This window comes from Peromyscus eremicus, chromosome 3, assembly GCF_949786415.1.
Source record: "Peromyscus eremicus chromosome 3, PerEre_H2_v1, whole genome shotgun sequence".
Classification (NCBI taxonomy): Eukaryota; Metazoa; Chordata; class Mammalia; order Rodentia; family Cricetidae; genus Peromyscus; species Peromyscus eremicus.
The window spans coordinates 54,146,227-54,169,675 of record NC_081418.1 but is presented as its reverse complement, the minus strand read 5'-3'; the positions used below and the strand labels follow the sequence as shown (position 1 = coordinate 54,169,675).

The window sequence follows — 23,449 nt, the reverse complement described above, 5'->3', positions numbered from 1 at the left end:
AAGGACTCATGTCAAGAATGTGAAGAATAGGAGGTAGGAGTTGTGGAGAGGCCAGATCTTCACATTTCATTATTACTAGTCATTTCTTATTGTAATTTTCACATACTTGGACAATGCTTTCAGCAGTGATGTAAGAACAACTTGGGTCTGGGAGTGAGGAAGGTACCAGGAGTTGCTCTGGGCTCATGTTAACATAAAGAAGCAGAGGTACTAATGGATCTGAGAGGAAAGTATAGCCTATTTCATTTGAACTTGAAACATTGCTAAAGCGATAAATCCACAGGAGTCTGTTTAAGAAATATTAGGGAAATTTATTAAGGTAAACTGAGGAATACGCTCATGAATACAGAAAGGGATAGACAGCTGAAGTAGTCCTCTGATCTGACCAGGAGCAAATCCACCTCACAGGCAGGAGCAAGAAGGGGCATGTGACGCTTCTCCCTCTCCTTTTAAGAGGTCACATATGAGAGAGCAAGAAGCACCACCTCCTTCAGGTCCCATAGCCCAAGATTATGGGCAGAGCAAATAACACTACACATTGCTGTCATTGATAAGCTTTAGTCTATTTCGAGAATGTTAAGCTTAACAGTCTAACATTCTTTGAGACTGGCATATCATCTATTGAATGAACCTTCTGGGAGACTTAGTTGCCTGCCTGCCTGCAGATCATTGAATATTCTGTCACTGCAAATTTTTAAAGCACTAGTACAGAACACATAATTTGGAGGAAAATCAAATCTTTTACCTCTATTTGCCTCTAACAATATTCTCCCACCTAGGCAGAGTGCATGCACTGTTGGGAAAGCAGTGTCTTTACTTTGTGGTACTCAGTGTCCATAGGATGCAGCAGTCAACAAAACTAAGGATCACACTTTCGCCACAGAAGGTACCTCTTAGTATGAAGAGACCATAAGTAGCACACAGAATGCTAAGAGATGATAGGCCTTGTAGAGAGTTTGGAGATTTTGAGTAAGGTAAGAGAATTCTAGAGGCACCACAATCAGGTCTGCACTGGTTGACCAAGGGGAACCTAAGAACTCATATTATTAAACAGTGTGGTATGGTGGGACAGCCTCTTGAAGATGGAATTTTCACAAGAATCTAAGGAAGGAAAGGAGTTAGTTGTGAAGAACTTTCACTTATTGAATGTCATGTTTTAGGGATAACAACTTTCTGACATGAACAGTCTCCTCTGCCTAGTTCACAGAGGGATACTAGGCGTGAGCCAGTATAAAAGGAGAAAAATCTCGAAGGTTATTTGATTGGGTTAGATTTGTAAATTAAGAATTGTGGAAAAGAAATAAGTACCTTTAATGTGTATTTTTGGCAAATAATCAAGAGCCAAATCTGCAGTTCCATTGGTGCTGAGGTATATGGTATGCTTAAGAGTGCCCATGGCAATTTGAGGATTCTTAAACTTGTAGGAGGGTGGAACATACAGTTCAAGGTAGTACAAATTGTTTCCACTTTGTGTCTGCCTAGCAAATGGATAGGGCTTATTCACAGAAACATGCACTTCATGTTTTTTTTTTTTCATCTTCCCATTGTAAATGGTAGTTATGACATGATGGTGATGACAGTGTTGGGAATGTTGGTGGTAGGGGTGGAGGTGATCATAGTAATGGGGGTAACATTGGTGATGGTGGTGGTAGTGGAGATGACTGTGATAGTTGAAATGGTAATGGTGGCAATGGTAGTATAAATGGCAGTGGTGTTGGAAGTTGTGATGATGGTGATCATGGTGTGGGGGGAGTGATGGTTGGGAAGTAATGGTGGTGACGGCAGTTGGATGGTTGTTGTTGTAGGTAGTGCTTACAGAGCTGTTGGAGGGGATGGTTTTTAGGGCAATTATATATAGGACTGAAGAATCCCCAGCCACCTTTGGATATTATTCTTTGTTTGAGCAGCTACTCTGTTTAGTTACCAACAAATATATTTTCTCTGTGTTCTTTACTTCCTATTACTTTTAGCCTTTAATTTTCATATTCCTTCCCATATTTGTTAGCTTATTAATTCAGCAGATTCAGATAATTAATATGTTCTAGTGAGTACTATTATTGATGATTTAATGTTTTACATTTATTTAATACCTCATACCTCATGGTATAGTTTTACCTATAATTTTATATGAGTGATCTCTTGTGTAGAACCTTCATGAAATATTTATAGTCATTGTTGCCATTTTTCTCAGTTCTTACTTGTCTTGAGTTCCAATGCATCTTAAACTATAGCTTTCATGGCATGATTTATCTATTTCCTGGGACTTCATCACTTATAGGATGTTGCATAGGCCTTTTTGAGTGCATCTACATATGATTATTTCTTATGTAGACATTTGAGAAGAACTGCTTTGCTGATGAGACTAGGAGCCATGCTATTTGAATGAAAAAAAAAAAACCTTCTTGTATTGGTAAGTTCTTCGTCATTTTAACATAAATCGTCTTGAGAAATTATTTTCTTTTTGCAGATATTATGCCCTCATATTTAAAACAGTCTATAATACTTAATCCTTTATGGCATTTTCTTAATAAAATGTGTGGCTTAGGCAGAATGTTATTTTTTAGATATATTTTCATTTTACCTATTTTTTTGTTGAGAAGGTGCCTTGTAGCATATAGTGGGTCTCTTTTCGCTGTGGTTCCATCTTCTGTAGATTCAGTTAATCAAAGTTAATTGAAGTCCTAACACATTAAATGCAAATCCCTAGAAATTGAAAAAAAAAGCCACTTTTAAATTATGTACCATTATAAGTAGTATCACTAAGTCTTACAACATCTGGATCTGTTCTGTATGGGCCGTGAGTCATCCCCTTTTCCAGTGTGTCCACAGTATATATATGTGAGTGTGTGTGTGTGTGTGTGTGTGTGTGTGTGTGTGTGTAACCAGAGGTGATCTGGTTGCTGTCTCAGTTAGCATGGCAGCTGCTGAGGTGGTCATATGCAAGCAACCCTTCTAATCCTTGGTCACCATACCTATGACATTCATCTCTGTTCATCTCATCATGTCTTACCACATGGGTGGCAGATAGGCATTATGGTTTTTCATATTGTCATGGTGAAAAAATGTGAATCCACTGCAGTAAGATATTGAGAATGACAGAGATTTAATGCTATTGAAGTCTGTTTGTTATTGGCTATATTTTTAATTTATCTTATGCTTAAGTTATGAGTCAAACATTATTTTAGACATATATGGGTATTATGAGTGACTGTCCTCCAAGCTAAGCAGCCACTTTCTTGGGGAGTTCAGCTGTGTCCCCTTGTACAAGATCATCCCAACTGGCTGGTGATGAGTGTAGGACACAAAACTCTCCCCTGAGTATCCAGGTGCTCCCTGCCACCTATAATACTGCCTGTGACGTGGGGGAAGGGCTAGAGTACATAGAAGTGTGGAAGACAGGAGAAAGTGCTCCATCAATGTAGCTATAAGAGAAACCATCATCCCTGTTGAGTAACACTTTCTAGGTATAGCCAGTTGTGGGGAGAGGGAAATGCTCTCATCCTTGTAAGTCACCCCTCACCTACACTCTGCAAGAAAGCCCTAACTTCATTGATTCCCAAGTGCACTTTCTCAGGGAAAAATCTTGGGAAAAGATTCAGACATTGCTTTACATCTTCCCCCATTGAAGAATTATAGCAACAGTATGCATAGGAAAACATAGTGTATATTGCACTTGTTATTATCCATGCTTTCAGGCATTCACTGTGGGTCTTGCTTTCAGATACCCTGGCTCAGTGAGCATCCAGAAGTTCTCAAGAAGGGTGTTGTTTTCACCTGTACTCATCACTGTTATCCCTAGAAAGGGATGCAGCCAGGGAACAAACACATCGCTATCATATCTGAGCACTCCTGAAGCCGAGAGGGACCATTTTTATTATTTGATATTCTGTCTTAAATGATTTAACAATCAGGATCAGTGGAATGCATATGAGAAAAATAAAACTCTAGGCAAATGTTCTTAATTTTATATGATTCCATAGAGTATAACTAAGACCTGTTATAAGACAATAAATGATGATATATTCCAACTTGATCTGATAATGTGATAGACATTTAATAGAATTGTTCAGATTTCAAATGTATTAGTCATAAATTTCCTGTCATTGTAGGATTGTACAATTTTAATAGGCAGGATGGAAGAAGGCTGTGTTTGATCCGTATTAATAATTGTTTTAGCCACTAGCACTACAAAAGTTAACCTACTCTTCTACCCCTACTTAGTAAGAAATTATAGGTAATTTCAAAAAAATTGTATGAAATACATGAGGTGTAAAACCATAAAAAGTAATAAATATGTAATTACCACCCAACTTAAGTATATTTGCCTATAAAATTCAAAGTAGCTTTGTTTCACTGCTAAATCTAAAAAATCCTAATGCCTTACATTTCTTTGTACTTTAACAAGAAAATCGTTAATTATACATGATAATTAATATAACTGGTTACCATAACCATGTGTGAGTTCAAACAATCAAGAGTTGAAAGGTAGTTTAGAAAAAAGAGTTCCATTCATAAAGAGCACATACAGACTTTCACTTTACCATCTTACACTAAGATATTCTGCATAGCAGCCACTTGTGTGCATTGTCATGTGGGAAATACAGAATGGTTTCATGGCTGTGGGAGGATATGAATAGGTTGTACTCCAGTGATGCTCCATTCTGCGTATGAGACATGAGCCTTGTGGGGTTTGGTGTCCACAGTGTTCTAGGACAGTTTCCTGTAGGACTGTATGCAGTTACATGTCTGTGGTTCTGCATCTCATAAACATATGATACATCTGTGCTTGTATGTGTGATTCATGTTCCTTCTTTTCAACCATCAAAATGTTGCAATGTTTGGTTATGCCACAATTTTATTTTTGTTCATGCTCTGTGCGGAAGATGTATATCAATGTGATTTTTGTTTTCATTTTTCTGATTGATAAAAATCAGTATCTTTTTATATTATTGGCTTATTTGAGTTATTTCCTGTTCTCTAATATGTTCATCAAAATAGTTTCCCATTTTTATTGTGTCATTATGAATTCTTTATCAATTCTTAGACGTTCCTTCTTTTGGATAGTAAACCAACCCTTTGTATGCAGAAAGTGTCTCTCAGTGTTTGGAAATTTCTTTCTCACTTCAAGTTGTTTATTGGTTATTAATTTTGAGTAGAATGTGTTAAAGCATTAATCTAAATATTCTTCTGCATTAGAATTCCAGTAGGAGAATGCATAGAAGGTTAAAAAAAAAAAAGATAGAATTTCTGTTCTACCAAAGCCAATTCTCTCTCAGCCTCAGCTGATAATTTTCTTAACTACTTAAATCCTTATCGCCTTGTAAGGTTTGAAATAAATTACTTAGTTGTTGAGTTGTCAATCCAATTGTGGGCAGTAGCCAGTTAATATCTCTCAGCAATTTTTGAAAATCATTAGGAGTTTGTAATTTATCTCTCCTAATTTGTACTTCCTGTGGTTGAATTTTTTGTAAACCTATTGTATGTCCTAGGTAATTAATAGAATCTCCTCTTAGTATTTTTTCAGGAACAATTTATAATCCCCAACAAGGCAAAATTTTCTTTATTTCTTCAAACATTTTTTCTAAGGTATCTGCATCTGAGTCAGCTAGTAAGATAGCAGCCATATAATGGTAAATTATAGATTGAAGAAACTGATTCTGAATTATTTCCAATAGCTGTTGTACAAAATATTGACACAAGGTAGGGCTGTATTCTGAATTATTTCCAATAGCTGTTGTACAAAATATTGACACAAGGTAGGGCTGTTTAACAGTAGAAGTCAGAGCGGGTGTCAAGGCCGCTAACCTAGGGTGGCAGCAGTCTGAGGAGGGGGTCCAAGGGAAGCCCACAACCCACAGGAAAAAGGAGCAAAGGAGCCAGCTGTATAAAAGGTGGAGCCAGCTGTCTAAAAGGCAGTCCCAGGGGAACATGGGGAAGCAGCAGTGTGATGGGCAGGAAGTGAGAGCATGGAACCGTCTGAAGGCAAAGTTGGCCAGTAGTGGACTGCTAACGTTGGTGGCATTTGGAGCCCAGGCACCTGCGGAGTTTGAGGCCTGTGGAGACTGTTGTAGAATGGCTGCAACAGGAAAATTCCAGAGTCTCTCAGAAGGCTTGAGGCGAGAGGAAAAACCAGCTGCCTCTGGTGGCTGCAGTTGCAAACAGTGGCCACAAAGCCAGGGGTGAGCGGCTAGCTTGTGCTTTCCTGCCCCAAAATTGGGTGCCAGATGAAGCGCTAATCTAAATATTCTTTATCAATAAAAATTCAGGAGTCAGATATCAGAGTAAGAACCTGAAAGAGCAGAGAAGACACCACTCTTCTCGTACCTGCTCCGTTCCATCCTCCAAAAGTGCCAAGATCCCTCTCTGCCCTGCCTTACTACTTCCTGTCCTGTCTGTGTACACTCTCCAAAACCTCTGTAGTTAATTTTGGTCAGCTAGTGGCAAGCTTTATTTGTCAGAACACAATCAAAATATTACAGAACAATGGGTATTTTTATTTCATTTAAGAGATCACCTACCCCAAAGTCTGATCACTTTTCTGACCCTATTTCTTGTCTGATGTTCAGTTTCCAAATGTGCATGTGCATGTATTTAATTCTTTCTCCCCACTTCTTCAAGACTGTTCAACCAACACCTGCACACTACATGTCCCTGGGTCCCAGTCAGGTTCCAAGAAGATAGCTGCATACCGTACAGGTGGCTTCCACTGCCCTGGGGGTACTAGTCTTCCACTGATTGTTTGCCAACATTTTGGTTTTAATTACTTTAAATCTGAGGGAAGGGCAAGTTCAGCCATCTTACTTCAAAAATCTCCTTTGGTTGTCTTGGTTCTTCATTATTTCGGGTGAGTTTATGGTGATATTTTTAAATTTCATGTTGAATATCATTGATTAGATGGGTAGCATTCATTACTTCCCTAAGCTTGAGGATCTTTGTTTCTTTATGTGTCACGTTCTATGTCTTTGTCTGTCTGTCTCTCTCTCTTTCTCTCTCTCTCTATACACACACACACACACACACACACACACACACACACAGAGAGATTATAAATAATGTAGACCCTTAAGGTAGTTTTTGCTTGGAACAATTACACATAACTCTATGTATGAATTATAAAATGTAAATTACTTTATAATATCCATTTATGTATACCATACTGTGAAATGTAAGCTACTTTTATGAAGAATGTTTCAAATTGTTTCTTGCCTTCTGATCTAGTGATGCTACTCTGAAGCCTATCACACTGACCAGGTCCAAGCCTGCAAAAAGGGCTCTTTAAATATTAGTAGAGGCATGTTTACTTCTCAAGTACAGGACTTCCCGATAAAGTTATTTTATAGAGAATGTGGCTTGGTGCAAAAGCTAAAATACATTATTTCAAATGTCCACACTACCTGCCAAAAGGAAAAATGGGATTTAAGAATGAACTGAAAACTGTTTTCTTCAGACACCCATTAAACATACGCAAGCTTTTCTAGGAGTTTTTCTCAATGGCAAGAAGAAGATAAGGAGGCTGACTGTCTTTCCGTTTTACTTTCTCATGAGTAATCAAATGTAATTTATATTTTATATGCTACTATTCATGGTGTTCATATTTCATTGCTGCTAGACTGTGTTTTTAGTATCTGGTAGATCCCTTCTTCTTCATATGATAAAGATAATAATTGTATGTTTTATTTTTCTATGCTTAGGATCAAACACTAGGTTTCCTGCATGTTAGGCAAGCACTCTAGAAGTGAGCTGTTATCCCTCCCCTTACCCCAGACACTACACAGCATTATTTTAACAGAGCTGCAGATTTATGACATACAATAAGACTTAAAAAGCAGTTGACTGGTAACTTACAATTAAGTTTTTGTAACTTTTCCTTCCTTTTGTTTATGGGATGAGAGATGCTTGATAAATGAGGTTATTGTCAACTCAAAGCTAGAACAGAATTTTTAAAGTGGTTGCTCTCATTCCCGTACTTCTTGCTTTTCCTCTAGTGCTTGTGTACTTCAGGAGAGTTCAGGCGGCTGTGTGAGTCCACATCTTCAAAAGATTACTTTGGGTTAGAACAAAAATTAGAATAACCTTGGCATCAACATATTCTGAACTGTGTAGCATCAGTCCAGATGTTTTTGTTTTAAGTCACTGTAAACTACAATTAATGAAATATAATATCAAAAATCACAATCCAGCTTGAGAAAGCAGCCTATTCATAGAGGAAACTTAGTAAAATTAAGTCATGTAAGTATCTCCTTGTTAACTGACGAAAAAAATAAACACAGACAAATGCAGTATGAAATTGGAACCACCTCCTGACTCATAAAATAATAATACTTTTTTGCTTTAAAAAAAACCCTGCATTTTATGAAACTAAGAAAAAATCAATGAAAATGCAGTTTTTACCAAGGAGCAGCACCTCAAGACTATTTAAGATCATTGTAGTTTTAACTTTGTGGGTTTTTCAGTGTGTTTTTAGTTAAAATATATGTATTACTATCAGGAAACTAATCTTGCAGACCATCAATTGGAAACTCAAGTCTTTTTAATGCTAAGCTTCATGGCCTTTTCTTCTAAATTTGGGAATATTGAGTGTTGTGAGGACTTTAACTTTTTAAAAAAGAAAATACCAAATCAGTGAAAAATGTTCAATACTCTAGTGCTTCTGACTCTGATCAAGTTAGTTTTTATTTAGCATGGTCAATATCCCCCATCTAATATGGATGTGCCTTGATGGATAACTTACATAAGTATCATTTTTTTCTTTGTTGCCTTCTTCTTTCTCTTTATTAGACTTACTGTTTTCTAGAGGACTGAGAAAAAGTGAAGTCAACACACACACACACATATATACACACATATGTATTATTTGAAAAGTTCAAACCAGTATACAATGTAGTTTGATCATATTCATCCATCAGTATCCACTTCCAAATCCAAAATAACCCCTACCAACTTCATATCCTCTTTTTATTTTCAATTTTTAAAATTTTTATTTTTGATGTCTTTTACTTAAAATGTAATTACATAATTTTCCCCATTCCCTTTCCTTTTTCCATCCCATTCCATGTGTCCCTCTCATACTCAAAATGATAACCTATTTTTCTTAGATCATTATTCTGATGTGTGTGCATGCACAGATACGTAAGTGCAATCTGCTGCGTCCATTTTTGTTAATGTGTGTATGATTTCAGGGCTGTCCATTTTGTACTAGATAATCAGTTATGGGTCTCAGCCCTAGGAGACGGTATTTCTTCTTTTCTCAATAGTCATTAGTTGACTGTTGCTCTTTGTTTGCAGATGGGACATTTTGGGATTTTTCTTCCCTTCCCGTGTTAGCATGTCTTGATCTCGTCATTTTTCAGGTCTTCTTTAATCAGCCATTTCTCAGAAACACAGTCTCACGTCAGTCTTCCTCATCCTCTGGCTCTTAGAATCTTCCATCCCCTCTCCCACAGTGTTCCTGGAGCCTTCCTTAGTTATAGTAGTTGTGTGGTAGGTGCATCCCCTGGGGCTGGAGTCCTTGTGGTCTATTGATCTCTGTGTTGGGTCTAGTTGTGAATTTCTGTAATGCTCTCCACTTTTCTAAAGTGACACTTCTTTGATATGGGAGGAGAGCTACAGTTATCTGTGGGTATAAGGATAAATTTCAGAGTATGTTAGGAATTATGATGATCTTTTAAAGTGGAGGTAGTAGGTTTTCTTTGAAGACCCATGACCTCACTACTGCCAGGTAGTTATCTAGGTTTCCAGCATCAGGCCTGATTTCACTAATGTTGAACGGGCCTACAGTACAACTAGAGAGCTGTTGGCTACCGGCAAGACTAAGAATGCTATTCTTACACCATATGTCTCTTTACTATGTTGGTCAGTGTTGGGGTTCATAAGCTTCACAGCTGGACATCTGTTGTTTCCCTCCCTTTGCGGCTTGCATAAGACTTTCTGATCCTTTGCAAGTTAGACTGCAGGAGGGATCCAGCTCAAATCATGCAAGTCCTGTGTCCTAAGTCCTCTGTCTATTGCTGTTCGTATTTGCCTGTTCAGTTTTATTTCCTCAGTGTGGTTGTTCCGTTGTCACTATTTTAAAAAGAAAGACAAATCTCATTTGTTAAATGTGGTATGCTTAGCAAGAAGATGCTGCCCCAGCATATTGCCAATACACATTTCTATAAACATCTTTAAATATGTATACATTTAACACATTTAGTATAATATATTCCTACACTGCAAAAAATAAACACCATGAAAATATTTATTAGATGCTTACTGTGTAGCAGATAGGTGCCAGAATGGGAAACAGTACAGAAAGAAACACAGTTCCTACCCTCAGGGAGCTCTCCATATAGTGGTAGTTAGTGACAGCCTTATCTGTCACTTTATTAATACCCCTAAGTGACTCACATATGTCTTTCTTTTTAAGACTGTTAGCTTTAGATCAGCCACTTCTTCATGCCTTTGCTTGGTGATTATAGCAAATTTCAATGTTCTTTTAGGGTCAGGAAATTATGTCTTTGATCTTGTAAAGATGACATATATGTCTTTTAGAGCATCATATATTTCTGAATGGTGAGAAATTAATTTTTTCACTGGTCACTTCATTGGAAGGAAGTCATAAATGAATAAAGCACAGGTTGAGCTTGACACATTTAAAGAGACCTTGAGGTAAAAGAAGAAGTCTTAAATCTACTGAGGATGGTTCTTAGAATAATTTAGGAGTCCGTATGGGTGTTTTGTATCCTTGAAAACTCTTTGAATGGCAACTCTATACACTGGATTATGTTTAACTTTCCCTTACTCAGCTGCTTGTCAAGAATCCAAGAATTGTTTTATTGCTGATTTAGGAAGTATGGAGTTCCATCTTGGTCTGGTTTTATATACCTTTTCCTCTGTATGACATTGGGAAAGAAGATGTCTTTTCAAAAATACAGGTTCCTCCTGCCTAGGACCAGACTAGACCCTCTGCATATAGGAGAAAGTTGTGTAGCTGGGTATGTTTAAGGGTTCCCTGATAGTGTGATCAGGATCTGTCTCTGGTGCATCAGCTGGCTTTCTGGATCCCATTACCTGTGGTCAGACACCTTGCTCACCCCTGATAAAACAGGGAGGGGCTTGGTCCTGTTTTAATTGAATGTACCAGGCTTAACTATCGCCCCATGGGAGAACATTCCTTCTTGGAGGAAAGCAGGAGGGGTGGGGGAGCGAGAGGAGGGATGAGAGGGGGATTTGTGGTTGGTATGTAAAATGAATAAAAAATAGAGGTTCATTATCCATATAAGTTCACGGGAGATGATGAACTGCACTCTTCTAGCCTTGTCTTTGGAATAGGCTTTGGTATCTTGCAGATGGTGAGATGTTTTAAAGAAGGCAAAGAAGTTATAACTTGACTCTATAATGTCTCAAAGATAATTCAAGACACATATGTGCACAGGGAAAGTTCTTTCTGCTGCTGCTCACATGGGGAAGCAGGACTATAAAAGGAATCTTATAGGACAGCTAACTGGATTTTACCTAAAGTGTAAAATATAATCACTAGTTCAATATTAATGTTAGTTTTTCCATTCATGTAACTCAAGTGATGAAGTCTGGTTAAAGAAAACTGGAGTTTTTAAAGAAATACTTTCATTTTAATTCAGGAATTTCACTGTGAGTATAATTTATTATATTAGTGCAAAGTCCTTATGTTAATCTTGAATGTTATTACATCAGTATCTCTGAAGGACTGATTATATGTTAAAATATGTGCTTTCCTTAGGAAAAATGATTGACATAATCATTTTATAATTGTAACTTCATTCCTGGTGTGTCCCTTTATGTGAAAGAAAAAAGATATAAAGATAATGATGCTGATTCTAATGAGGGGGTAGTACTGGCCTCATAGGATTTATCTAATGATAGCCTATCTTTACTTTTGAATGTGTCCTTACTTTTAGAGCTTGTCCTTTTGATCATGTGCTGAAATCTTTACTTATTCTTAACGTTCTCTGTCTTCAACATGTAGGGCTGTGATCTTATTTCAACTCCTGATCAAGACCACACTGACTTCACCAAGTGTCTTAAAGTGCTCCAAAGGAAGATGGAAGAAAAAGAGCTGCAGGTAAGGTGTGTGCCTACCAGAAAGGAAAGTCTGGTGGTCAAGATGCTATAAGAAGACCATGTGTAGTTTTTTACTTCTGTTTTGTTAGTTTTGAATTTCCATCTGTTTTTTTTTTTCTTGTGTATAACATAAATCTGTACTGAGCTGGGAAGACATTAATGTGTGTGCATAGATAAGAAATCACAAATATTGATGACTTAGAAGTATAAACGGGTGAACTGGACCATGTACAAAGTAATCCAAACAGATTTCTTTACCAACTTAAAGTGATCAACAAGTCATCCTTTCTCACACCCTGTTGTCAGTTAGAGCTATGTGTGTTTTTGTAATATTTCTGTATCAATGTTGTGTATTGTGTATGGAAAACAGATACAGCCTTGATTTGGCCCATGAGCCATCATTGCAAAGTTTATGTAAAGAAATTAAAATGCTGCTTTTATTGTATTTTAGCTAGAGAGGGCATCTACTGATTTGCATTTGTGTATTATTTAATGATTTTCATCCATCACCCAAATGTTCAATTATATTAGGTAGTACACAGCCTATATTTCTTATGCTTTAGTACCTGTGGAAGTGGTATGAAATTTGTTTTAGGTCTTTCTTTAAATGAACATCTAGAAAATTATAACTGAAACATTGAATGATAAATTTTTATTGTTTGGTCTGGCTAGGGCAATAACTTAAGCCAATGTGTATTATCAGTTGTATAATTTTACACCAAGGAAACACTCTTGTATATTTGAATGCTTTGGTAGCACAAGTATCAGCAAATGCACGCCAGTCTGCTATCATTAGTCTAATGCAGTAGGGAAGCCTGCAAGCACACCTCAGACAGGTCCTTACTCTATTTGCTTGATTTATATTCACATGCTGTGTGGCTGTTTCTTCACAAGGCTTCCTTGATGGTGAAATTGCCACCAGAGCCTTTTATTCTTTACAGCAGGGAGGTAAAGTTGTAAAGACTTACTCATCCTTTTCCACCATCCACCAACTTCACTCTGAGAATCTCTCTATTATACCACTCATGGGTTGGCAAAAGAGGAGGAGTGTCCCCTGCCTGCTTTCAAGAATGAGGAGTGAGCTTGGTCCACTGGAGCATTTTTTCTAAGCCCACAGAATCCATCTGGCACGATGGCATGGTTGTGGGAGAAGCAACTCTAATAAGAACTTATTTCTTAGCAGTGAGGTCCCTCAGAGATTTACTCTGGCATATATGTTCTAAGTTGGGGGAATAAATACTTTTCTCTCTTTGAAGATAAACCTTGTTAACTGTCATAATTGGCAAGTAGTTCAATGTGCAGACACAACAAAAGTAATTCAGGGAACATTGCTGAACTGTACTAAATATTTTGTGCTATTTCCAGCAGTAAATTGCTATAATTTTAGTATTTGTTTAGGTAAAAAAAAAAAAAAAAAAAAAAAAAAAAAAAAAAAAAAAAGAAAGAAAACAGCCAATTGAGAATTATCTGCTTTAACCCATATAGCTGATTTTGGGTTTATTAAGAAAAAAATTGTAAATCTTTGCAACCGTATCTCTATTTTTCAAGCATTTCTGAAAAATTATTAAAAAATAGAAATGTAATTATGTGATTCCCATTTTTGTATAATTGATAGTATCTTTAATACAGTGTTTAGTCATGTGTCCCAAAGGAAACAATTATATTTTAACTCAACAAGATCTCCACATACAGAAAACTCCCACACTAAGGTAAAAGAAATGATCTGAAAAACAAACATATGAAGGTATCAAAATAAGCAAATAATAATTATTATTATTAAGTATTAAGTCCAACCAGGAGTTTTGAATGAGGTACCTGCTAGAGGACTAGCAGTATGCACTCATAGCGATGACCTTTTTTTCTAGCTGTGCTGGCCCTAGGTCTGCTGCTGCTAGGAGGAGTAGGGTTTGGCTCCAGGGTTTGCAGGGAACAGCTTGGACTTCCTGTGCTGTGTGTTGAAGTGGTTGTAGTTGGGTGGTGGTGTGCATGAGCTTTTGTGTGGAGGAAATGCAGTCATGCCTGCCCTAGTGGCCAGGGCCTTCTGGTATGCTCCAAACCTGCATCCTCAGTCCTATACTTAATGGATCTTTTTTCTATTTCCTAAAATCTACCATATTCCCTCCCCTTCTGTCCCCAGGCAATTCTATGTGTTTATCCCTTTGCTTGAAATCCTGTTTTGTTTTGTTTTTCTTTTCTTGCCTTAACCATACTTGACTCATTTGCCAGGCTTTCCTTACTGCTCATGTAAGCTAGGGTTTGCTCCTCCTCATTTCCATATAGCCCATTATTTCTCCTTTAGGGCACGCTGAACATTTTAAAGCATTTTGTTAATTATTTCTAATTATTTGCCCTAAGTTTTTCTTCACATCTTTACTATCTAACCAGGAAGCTGGGGTCAGGTGCAGGTACTAGAGACTTAATGGAAGTGCTTTGCATAAAGACGCACCCTGCATATTTGGTGAGTTTGATGTTTTGTGAACATAAAGAAGAGCACAGTTACAGGGAAGGCTTTTCAGAGGGACTGTGACAAGCTAATAGGAGCTAAGCAGCAGAGGGGCAAAGTAGGTTTAAAATCTGCACTGTACAGAAAGAACAGATTGCTTGGTAAAGGCAGGAAAACACCATATCCATTCTTCAGGGCCCCAGATAGGCCTTAGAATTAAATTAATATAAGCTGGATCAATAGAAGAAAAGCATACGCATTTATTTAATACAGATTTTACATAACATAAGAATCATTGAAGAGATATGAAATCCCAAAGTTGAATTTAAAATCAGTTACTTAAGTAATGGACTGGACAAAGAATATTTGTATTGAAAATAGTTTTTTTTCATATAATATATGCTGATTAAGATTTCCCCTCCTCCTATTCCTCCCAATTCCTCCTCACCTCCCCTTCTGTCTGAATCTACACCACTCTGTCTCTCATTAGAAAACAAACACCTAAAGAATAATAATAAAATACAATACAATAAGGTAAAACAAAATGAACAATCTAGAATATGACAGAACAATCAGACAAGAGAAGAGGCCAAAGGGAAAAAACACAAGAAACACACACTCATGCTCACACACACAGGAATCCCTTAAAAGCATGAAACTAGAAATCATAATATATATATAAAGGACCTGTATGGTTAAAAAAATACTTTGACAGCATTATGAGACAAAAATACTATGGAGTTCATTTTTGTCTTGGTCATTTACTGTTGGGCATGGAGCCTACACTTAAGAGTAGTTTGTTTCCCCAGTGAGATGCCCCTAGAGAAAACAGAGTATTTAATTTGCAAGTGGCTATCAATTGGAGGTAGCTTCTGGTTAGAAATGAGGGGGTGTGTCCATTTCTCCTTTCAGCTCCAGGACCCCCATCTGGACCAGACCCATGCAGGCCCTGTGCATGCTGCCTCAGTCTCTGGGAGTTCATATGAGCTTTGATCCTGTTGATTTACAGGGCCCTGCTGTTTTGGTGTCCTCCATCCCCTCTGACTCTTACCTGTTTTTCCATCTCCTATTCCACAAGGTTCCCTGAGCCCTGAGGGGAGGGATTTGTTGGAGACATCCCATTTAGTGCTAAGTATTCCAAGGTCTCTCACTTTCTTCATACTCTTTGGCTTTAGGTCTCTTATTTGTTCCCATCGTCTATGGGAGGAATCTCTGGTGATGGGTGAACAAGGCATGGATCTACTTTCTTGGTCAGGGAATGACAAAGAATATTAATTGTGGAAAAGCACCTAAATTATGTGCATAGGCAGATTTTATTAGTCCCTTAACCAGCACCATGCAGAGTTCTCTTAGTCTTCTCTTCTCATCTTTGAGGATAAGCTGTTGCCTCTTCCACACAGGGACTGAATTTCTGCTTTTAAGAAAAATTGTGAAGGCCAGAGACATCTTTTTGTACTAAATTTTACACTGTTTATAATTTAAATATTCAGCATATTAGAGTGGTCTTTATATGTTGGAGTGGCTTATTCTGAACTTCCTCGGCTTCAATAGTCAATGGAAGACAGTTATTATTTTAGTATTTTAAGAAATATACTTAGAGAGTGGGGAGATAGTTCAGATGGCTACACAAGAATGGGGACCTAAATTAGATTCCCAATACAATATAAATGCAAGGTATGTTGGCATGTATTATAATCCTCAAGATTATATTATAATGCTGAGGATGAATCCTCAGCGCTGAGGAGGCAGAGACAGGAGAATACAGGCCAGAATACAGCCTAGGTAGATAGTGAGCTCTGAGTTAAGGAAGAGACCCTTATCTCAGAAAATAATGTAGAGGGTCATTGAGGAAAACACCCAACTTTAACTTCTTGTACATACGTGTACACACACACACACACACACACACACACACAGAGAGAGAGAGAGAGAGAGAGAGAGAGAGAGAGAGGAGAGGGAGGGGGAGAGAGGACAGAGAGAGAGAGAGGACAGAGAGAGAGAGGAGAGAGAGAGAGAGAGAGAGAGAGAGAGAGAGAGAGAGAGAGAGCGAGAGAGAGAGAGAGAGCGCATGTTTATACAAGCTAAAGACTGTGTTGCTCATGATGAAAACTTGTTGAGGTAGCTGTCATTCAGGCTGAAAAGCATGGTGATGGTTGTCTGCCCTCAGCTGCATTTACATTGTCTGTACTTTAGTTACTTATAGCCAAGGATAGTTTGAAAATGTTAAACTGATAGTTGCAGAAATCAGTAATTCATGAGTTTTTACATATTGTGCCTTTGTGGGTAGCTGCATGAATATTTTGTGCATTCTCCTCTGGGAGTATGGATTTATCCCTGTGTCCAGGGTTTCCATGTTGTGATCGCTACTTTCTCGTTAGTCATTTATTTGCTGTTTTGTGTGTTGGATTGATGCACACAGGATCACAGTTCTGTCTGAGTGGGCCTATCTGTCATCACACTCTTATCACAGTGCCTTTTCTTCCCTTCATCTCATCACATAGTCATATTATTTCACATTGCTATAAGAAGACAAAGGGTTGGTTCTGTACAATAATGTATTTTAAGGCAGAAACCACATTCACATAACTTTCCCTCTAGCATATTGCTGTGCTTGTCCTACTTCAGTGTTGGTTACTATTATATTGCCATATAGTAAATGTGAGGAAATCAAGTTTCTATTGGATTTTTCTAAAACTGGATGTACAGTGTGTTTTTTTTATTTGATGAAATAGCAACAGGTAAACATTAGAAAGAAAATTAATACAATATTCCCCTTATCCATCCTTCTATCCAAGCATGAGATCATGACAACTTTTAAAATTTTCTTCCTGAAATGTATATATGAACTATAACAAATAATCTTTTATGGTTCTCCTAGTAAAACACATTTTCTATTTGAGCACCAAATCATAACAAAAGATACAAGATCCTACTGCAAAATAAAATTTTAATTATAGATGAATGAGGTACCCAGTGCAGTTGAATGTGGAGCTATACCATGTAACATTGAACTTTGCAGAGTTTGAATTCAATACTGTTCTTAGCCTGAAGGGGTTTACTATCTAGAATATGAGATTAATTGAAGAAAAATCCTGTGAATTACATCCCCAACTGCCCTCAAGTCCCATTCTTCTACAGAAGGGTTCTCTGATGCATGTGACTCTTCAATGCTTTGCTTTCATGGTGCAGTATTTCTTATCTGTAACAGATTCATGAATAGTTCATTATCAGGATGACATCCGATATGAATGAATCTTCAAACAACACTTATTTTCTAGTGCTGTGATTAAACACTTGAGATCTAAACCATGCTATTCAGTAGGAAACATTAAAAGTTATGGCTCCAAGCACCAAAAAAAGATAATGTGCACATTCTTAGAATGAAGCAGGAATGTGTCTTTTGCCGTGTAAGACCCAAGAATGAAAGGATAGGTCTTGTTAAGGTATTTACTGGTATTGCAGGGCAGTAAATTCGATGACTTCAATTGCTGATAGTTCTTTATATCAACACCTCATATATTTATTTTGTTTAACCCCAGGCTAGGGCATCACTTTGGAGCCCAGGCTAACCTATGGCTCACTGTGTATTACAGGCTTGTCTCAACTCAGGGCAGTTCCCTTACCTTACTTAGCCTCTGAGTACTGAGCTTACGTATGTACTCAACATTTTCTCCCTCATCCCTTCTTCTCTCATCTCACCTTTTCCTTTCTTCCTCTCTCCTCTCTCATCCTTCTTTCTTTTTGTTTTTTGAGACAGGGTTTCACTCTATAGCCCAAGTTGACCAGAAAACAACTGCTAATATTTTAAATATAGACTTTATATTAATAATAAAGAAATTAATTGACCAGTAAGTTTTCCATTAATTTATTTCTGTGTTTTTAGAGATTTAACCCTGTTCGAATTTTATAGGCTAAAACTCAAAAACACTTTATCTTGCCTTTGCCACACTCCTCTAAGAAATTTTTAATAAAATAATGAAGAATACTGAATAGGTTTTGAGAGCATCTACATTCTATTCAATCACATATAAATACTATGTAAAAATATAGGCTTCTATATTATTAAGCTTAATGTTTACTCATTTAGAAACCTGAGTGAATACTGAATTGTGATGTATGTGTGGTAGGAATAGTTTTTATGTTATTTAATTATGTCTGGATTGGAATACTCCACGACCATGAGGCCTATGTTAAGAATTACAGGTTATCCTTCTTTCAAACTCTTCCATGCATAGAGATATATTGGCATTGCACATCAGCAAATGCTGTGCGTTTTAGAATAGTTACAGCCATTAATTACCCATACTGGATTTAGGTATACAATATTCTTATGATGGCTTTATTTTGCATATACTGTAAAAGTCTCATTTGAAAAAGCACCTCATTTGAAAATCAAATTTAAGACATACTCATTTGGATGTAGGAGGACATGGATCCCTGAGAGCATCATCATTATCCAACTGGTTCCATTGTAGATTTTTCTAATGAGTGAGTATCTTGGTCCAGATCTGAAGCAAAATGTGATATTCTCTGTCAATCTCTCTGTCTGTCTGTTAAGAAACTAACACAAATCACAGGAGACTTAGGATTTATGACAGAGGGATGTAGTGTCTTGGTGTACAGTCTGAAGTGGAAAAATGGCAGTGATAGGCAAATGGGGAAATGTGAACCATTAGTAGTAAACAGCTTCAGCACTAGTAACCAGCGTTCCATGTTCCATGGTTATAAGAAGCTAACACAGAAAAGTGCGTAAAGTGTATACTGTATCCCCCTTGTAACACCTTTTTTGGTTTTTCAAGGCATGGTTTCTCTGTGTATCCCTTGCTGTCCTGGAACTTGCTCTGCAGCCAAGCTGGCATCAGACTTGCAGAGATCTACCTGCCTCTGCCTCTGCCTCCCAAGTGCTGGGATTAAAGGCATGCCCCCCCCCCCGGCACCTTTGTAACACTAACTTTGTAAATCTAAAACTGGTTCAGAATAAAAAGTCGGCTAGAAGAAATGTATCATTGTTTTAAATGTGTTATTTCCATAGAGCTAAAGCACAGGTGTTGTGACTAGATTCACAGTGGTGAAGAATACAGGTTAGATGTGGGCAAGAATACAGTGAGTTCACTAGCCTTACAGGATGCCCTTAGAACATTTCCTTCCCATTTTGGTTCTCTGCTTCATGTTTAGACAACTATTTTAGATGAAAACTATTGTAGAATATTATTTTAAGATGTGTTACATTTGTTTATGCTGTGGAGCATTTGTCTAATGATGCAAAGATGTGTTGCATTCTTATATGTTGCATTTGTTTAACTCTGTGAAGCTGTGTTACTTTTCCTGTCTAAAACACCTGAGTGATCTAATAAAGAGCTGAATGGCCAATAGTGAGGCAGAAGAAAGGATAGGCAAGGCTGGCAGACAGAATAAACAGAAGGAGAAATCTGGGAAGAACCAGAGAACAAGGAGAGGAGGAGTCCAGGGGCCAACCACCTAGCCATCCAGCCAGACACGGAATAAGAAGGGAAGTAAAGATATACAGAAATAGAGAATGGGAAAAGCCTAGAGGCAAAAGATAAACAGGATAATTTAAGTCAAGAAAAGCTGGCAAGAAATAAGCCAAGCTAAGGCCGGGCATTTATAAGGAAGAATAACCCTCATGTGTCATTTAATTGGGAGCTGGGTAGCAAAGAATAAGATTCCAGAACAACAGCAAACTCTGCTAGGAAATGTTAGTTTGATACTGGTGGCATTTAAACAGAAGGGGAAGCCCAGGACTTCGATATCTTTCCATGTCCCCAAGGGATATATTTCATAACATGATGGAACTCCACATATGGAACTGCCCTATGAGGTGTATTAACCAGATGGACTCAAAGGACTCACTGTTTATTTCTGCATTCTTTATATGCCCTGATAACCTTTTCATGACTCTACATCATCCCTCCTTTCCCGCAGGTCGCTGTGTTAACATTGTATCACACCTGCCTCCTGCTCCTTCTCCTGGGTCACTTGGCTTCTGTTATCACTTCTGTACCATTAACACCCTGATCTAGATAACTCTAATACAAAAAAAAAAAAAAAAAATACAAAGCCATATGTCTGTTAGCTAACTAGTGGGACAGAAGAGCTTTAGTGTCTAAAACAAAATTTATCATCTTGCTCACAGTATCTCATTCTCCTTATCACACTCAATGGCATTACCATCCATCCACCTATATATACCTTAAAATTGCCTTATATAGTCCACAGTGGTTTATCACACTTACTGAAAATTCCACAAGTGCCCCTCTCTTGCATAGAGCTTTTTCTTTACAGTCTTACAATTACTACATTAGCTAGGTTGTTAGTTTTTGTTGACACTCATTAGTCCATCCTTTTACTGAAAATTCACATGCTATATATTAATTGAACATCTGCTTTAAATCATTAATTGTCTCCCATTGTTATGTATTTGATAAATACTTGGCCAGTGACCAGATGTTTCTCCTGCAGCATGTGTACACAACCCCGAAGATGCTATGACCTTCCTTTGCACATACACTCTGTGCTTCATCCTAGTAGCTTTCCTTTTCCTCAAAAATATGGCCAGATTTTCTAGGGTCTTACTCATCTCCACCATTAGTAATAGTGAGTATAATTATTATAAAAGTAGCAATCCCAATTTAATTTTTTTTCTAAACTATTAGTACAAAGCATTATAACTAGAATCTAGGTGCCCAGGTTCTTGGGCAACACTTGGATCTCTGTTTAGCCATGTGATGGTAAACAGCTATGACCTCTAATAGCCTCCAATCTAATACAGAAGACAGACAGATGGAGCAACTCAGATTTATTATAGATGCTGTACACCACTTTCAGATAGATCTGACTTTGATGTTGAGTGGATTTCTCTCAGATTGTATATAACCTGTGTCTGTTTCATCCTTTCATTTGTCATTTGAGGAAAAAATGGAATGACAGATATTCTTCGTAATGAGAATGTAGCTCATAGTGACAAGGCCTTCCTTGGCCTCTCTGTTTAAGCAAAACTCCTCACCCCTCCTTTCCAGTCTGTTGACTCTGTTGTCCTTACACCCTTCCTTGTTCTTCTCTCTACCTAACACAATGGCATCTGGAATACTTCGCATTTAGGGCATTTGTTTCTTTTATATCTTTAAATGGTAGAATGCAAGCTTCACATGAACAGGTACTCATGCATGCCAGCCTCCTGTTAGGTCCACTGCACCCAAACTATATCTGTAACATGTAGGCACTCCCTATATATTTATGAAATAAATAAACATGTTCAAATTTGGAAGGATCCTATTTAGGAGACCCTATTATCAAATGTTAGTAACATTTGTACCAGCTTTAATTTAAAAAGCCCATTCTGTTGCCGCAGATCCTGTCCCATCATAACTGAATGTTTGTTTTAGAAATACATGGGGATAGCCACGAGCCTATCCACTATTACATTAATGCATTTATTATATTATTATATGCTGATGTATTATATGTGGTTCTGTATGGATATATACCTAACATAATGATTGGTTTATATGATTGGTAGGATGTGTATTGTATATGATTAAAATTTATTATTAAGTTCTTACATTACTTTCATTCTGTAATGCACAAGTTATTACTTCTGGAACTCCCATCTCTTTTCTGTGTTTTAAGTGACTTGCACATGTCAAGAGGGAAAAAAAGAGAATATCTTGATTGTTTCATAAGACATCGCCATTGTGAACTTGGTGATAATAAATCCATCTTGAGGAAGTTACAGAATACCCTGTACTCCCAACACTGACACTGTAACTGAGCCAGTGTTCATAAGACATGTGCAGCAGGCCTCACCATCTTTTTTTTTTTTTTTTTTTTTTTTTTTTGGTCTGGGCTTATTTACCTCAAAGAAGGGTTAGGAGCTGAAATGGGTAATTTTTTGGGGGGAATGTGAAATGTATACTATATCCACACATTATGAGCAATATATAAATATGTCTACATATACCAATCCTCACATTTTAGTGCAGAACCAGCATTGTTTTCTTTGTTAGGTGCCACAGTAATTCCCATGTATTGGGACAAATGCTGTACAGGCTGAGTGACACACAAGGACCTAAGGAGAAGGGAGTTTCTGACCATCAGGTACTAGCAGATTGTTTCCGAGATTTTGCAGAGGCTTTCAAAAGAGGAGCTCACATCTGTTTCTTGTTATGCAACACAATATTTGTTTAGCTGTGTAAAGATGCATTGTATTTGTTTATGCTGCATTTGTTTAATTATGTAAAGATGTGTTGCTGCTTTGCCTTGCCTGCCTTAGGCACCTGATTTGTCTAATTAAAAAGCTGAAAAGTTTGGGAGGCAGGGGCAGGCAGATCTCTGTGAGTTTGAGGGCAGCCTCCTCTACAAAGCGAGTTCCAGGACAGCCAGGGATACACAGAGAAACCTTGTCTCAAAAAAAAAAAAAAAAAAAAAAAAAAAACACCTGAATAGGCAGAAGAGGGATAGGCAGGGCTGGTGGGCAAAGAGCCAGTCAGCCAGGGGCCAGCCAGCCAGACACAAGGAAGCAGGAAAGTAGGATGGACAGTACATAGATGAGGTAAACAAGACTCAGTGCAGCACATAGATTAGTAGAAATGGGTTGATTTAAGTTGTATTAAAAAAAAGCTAGCTAGAAACAAGCATAAGCTAATGCCAAACATTCATAATTATTATTAATTAAGTCTCTGTGTCATGGTTTAGGGGCTGGCGGTCCAAGAAAGCCTGCTACAGTTTCTCCTTCACAGAGAACACAAATCTGTTTCATAGTGCTGTGCAGCAAGAGAAAATAGATAAACCTAGTACTTTGAAGTGACTTGGGAGATGTTGCTAAGGACATAACAAGTGTCCTACCTTAGAGGCTGTGGCAATCTAATTCATTCTTGCAAGAAGAGCAGTGTGTGTTTATAGGCCCCAGGA

General features: G+C 37.6%; 1 protein-coding gene across 3 annotated transcripts in view; it reads left to right on the top strand.

Annotated features, from left to right (window-relative positions):
• The window catches only part of Tpk1 (thiamin pyrophosphokinase 1), a 321,220-nt gene that overhangs the window by 152,518 nt on the left and 145,253 nt on the right, over nucleotides 1-23,449 (top strand). For all 3 annotated transcript variants that reach the window (XM_059257666.1, XM_059257664.1, XM_059257665.1), the window contains one exon: nucleotides 11,984-12,079. In XM_059257666.1, the coding sequence (XP_059113649.1) occupies nucleotides 11,984-12,079 (96 nt within the window). The remainder of the gene's footprint in view (nucleotides 1-11,983; nucleotides 12,080-23,449) is intronic.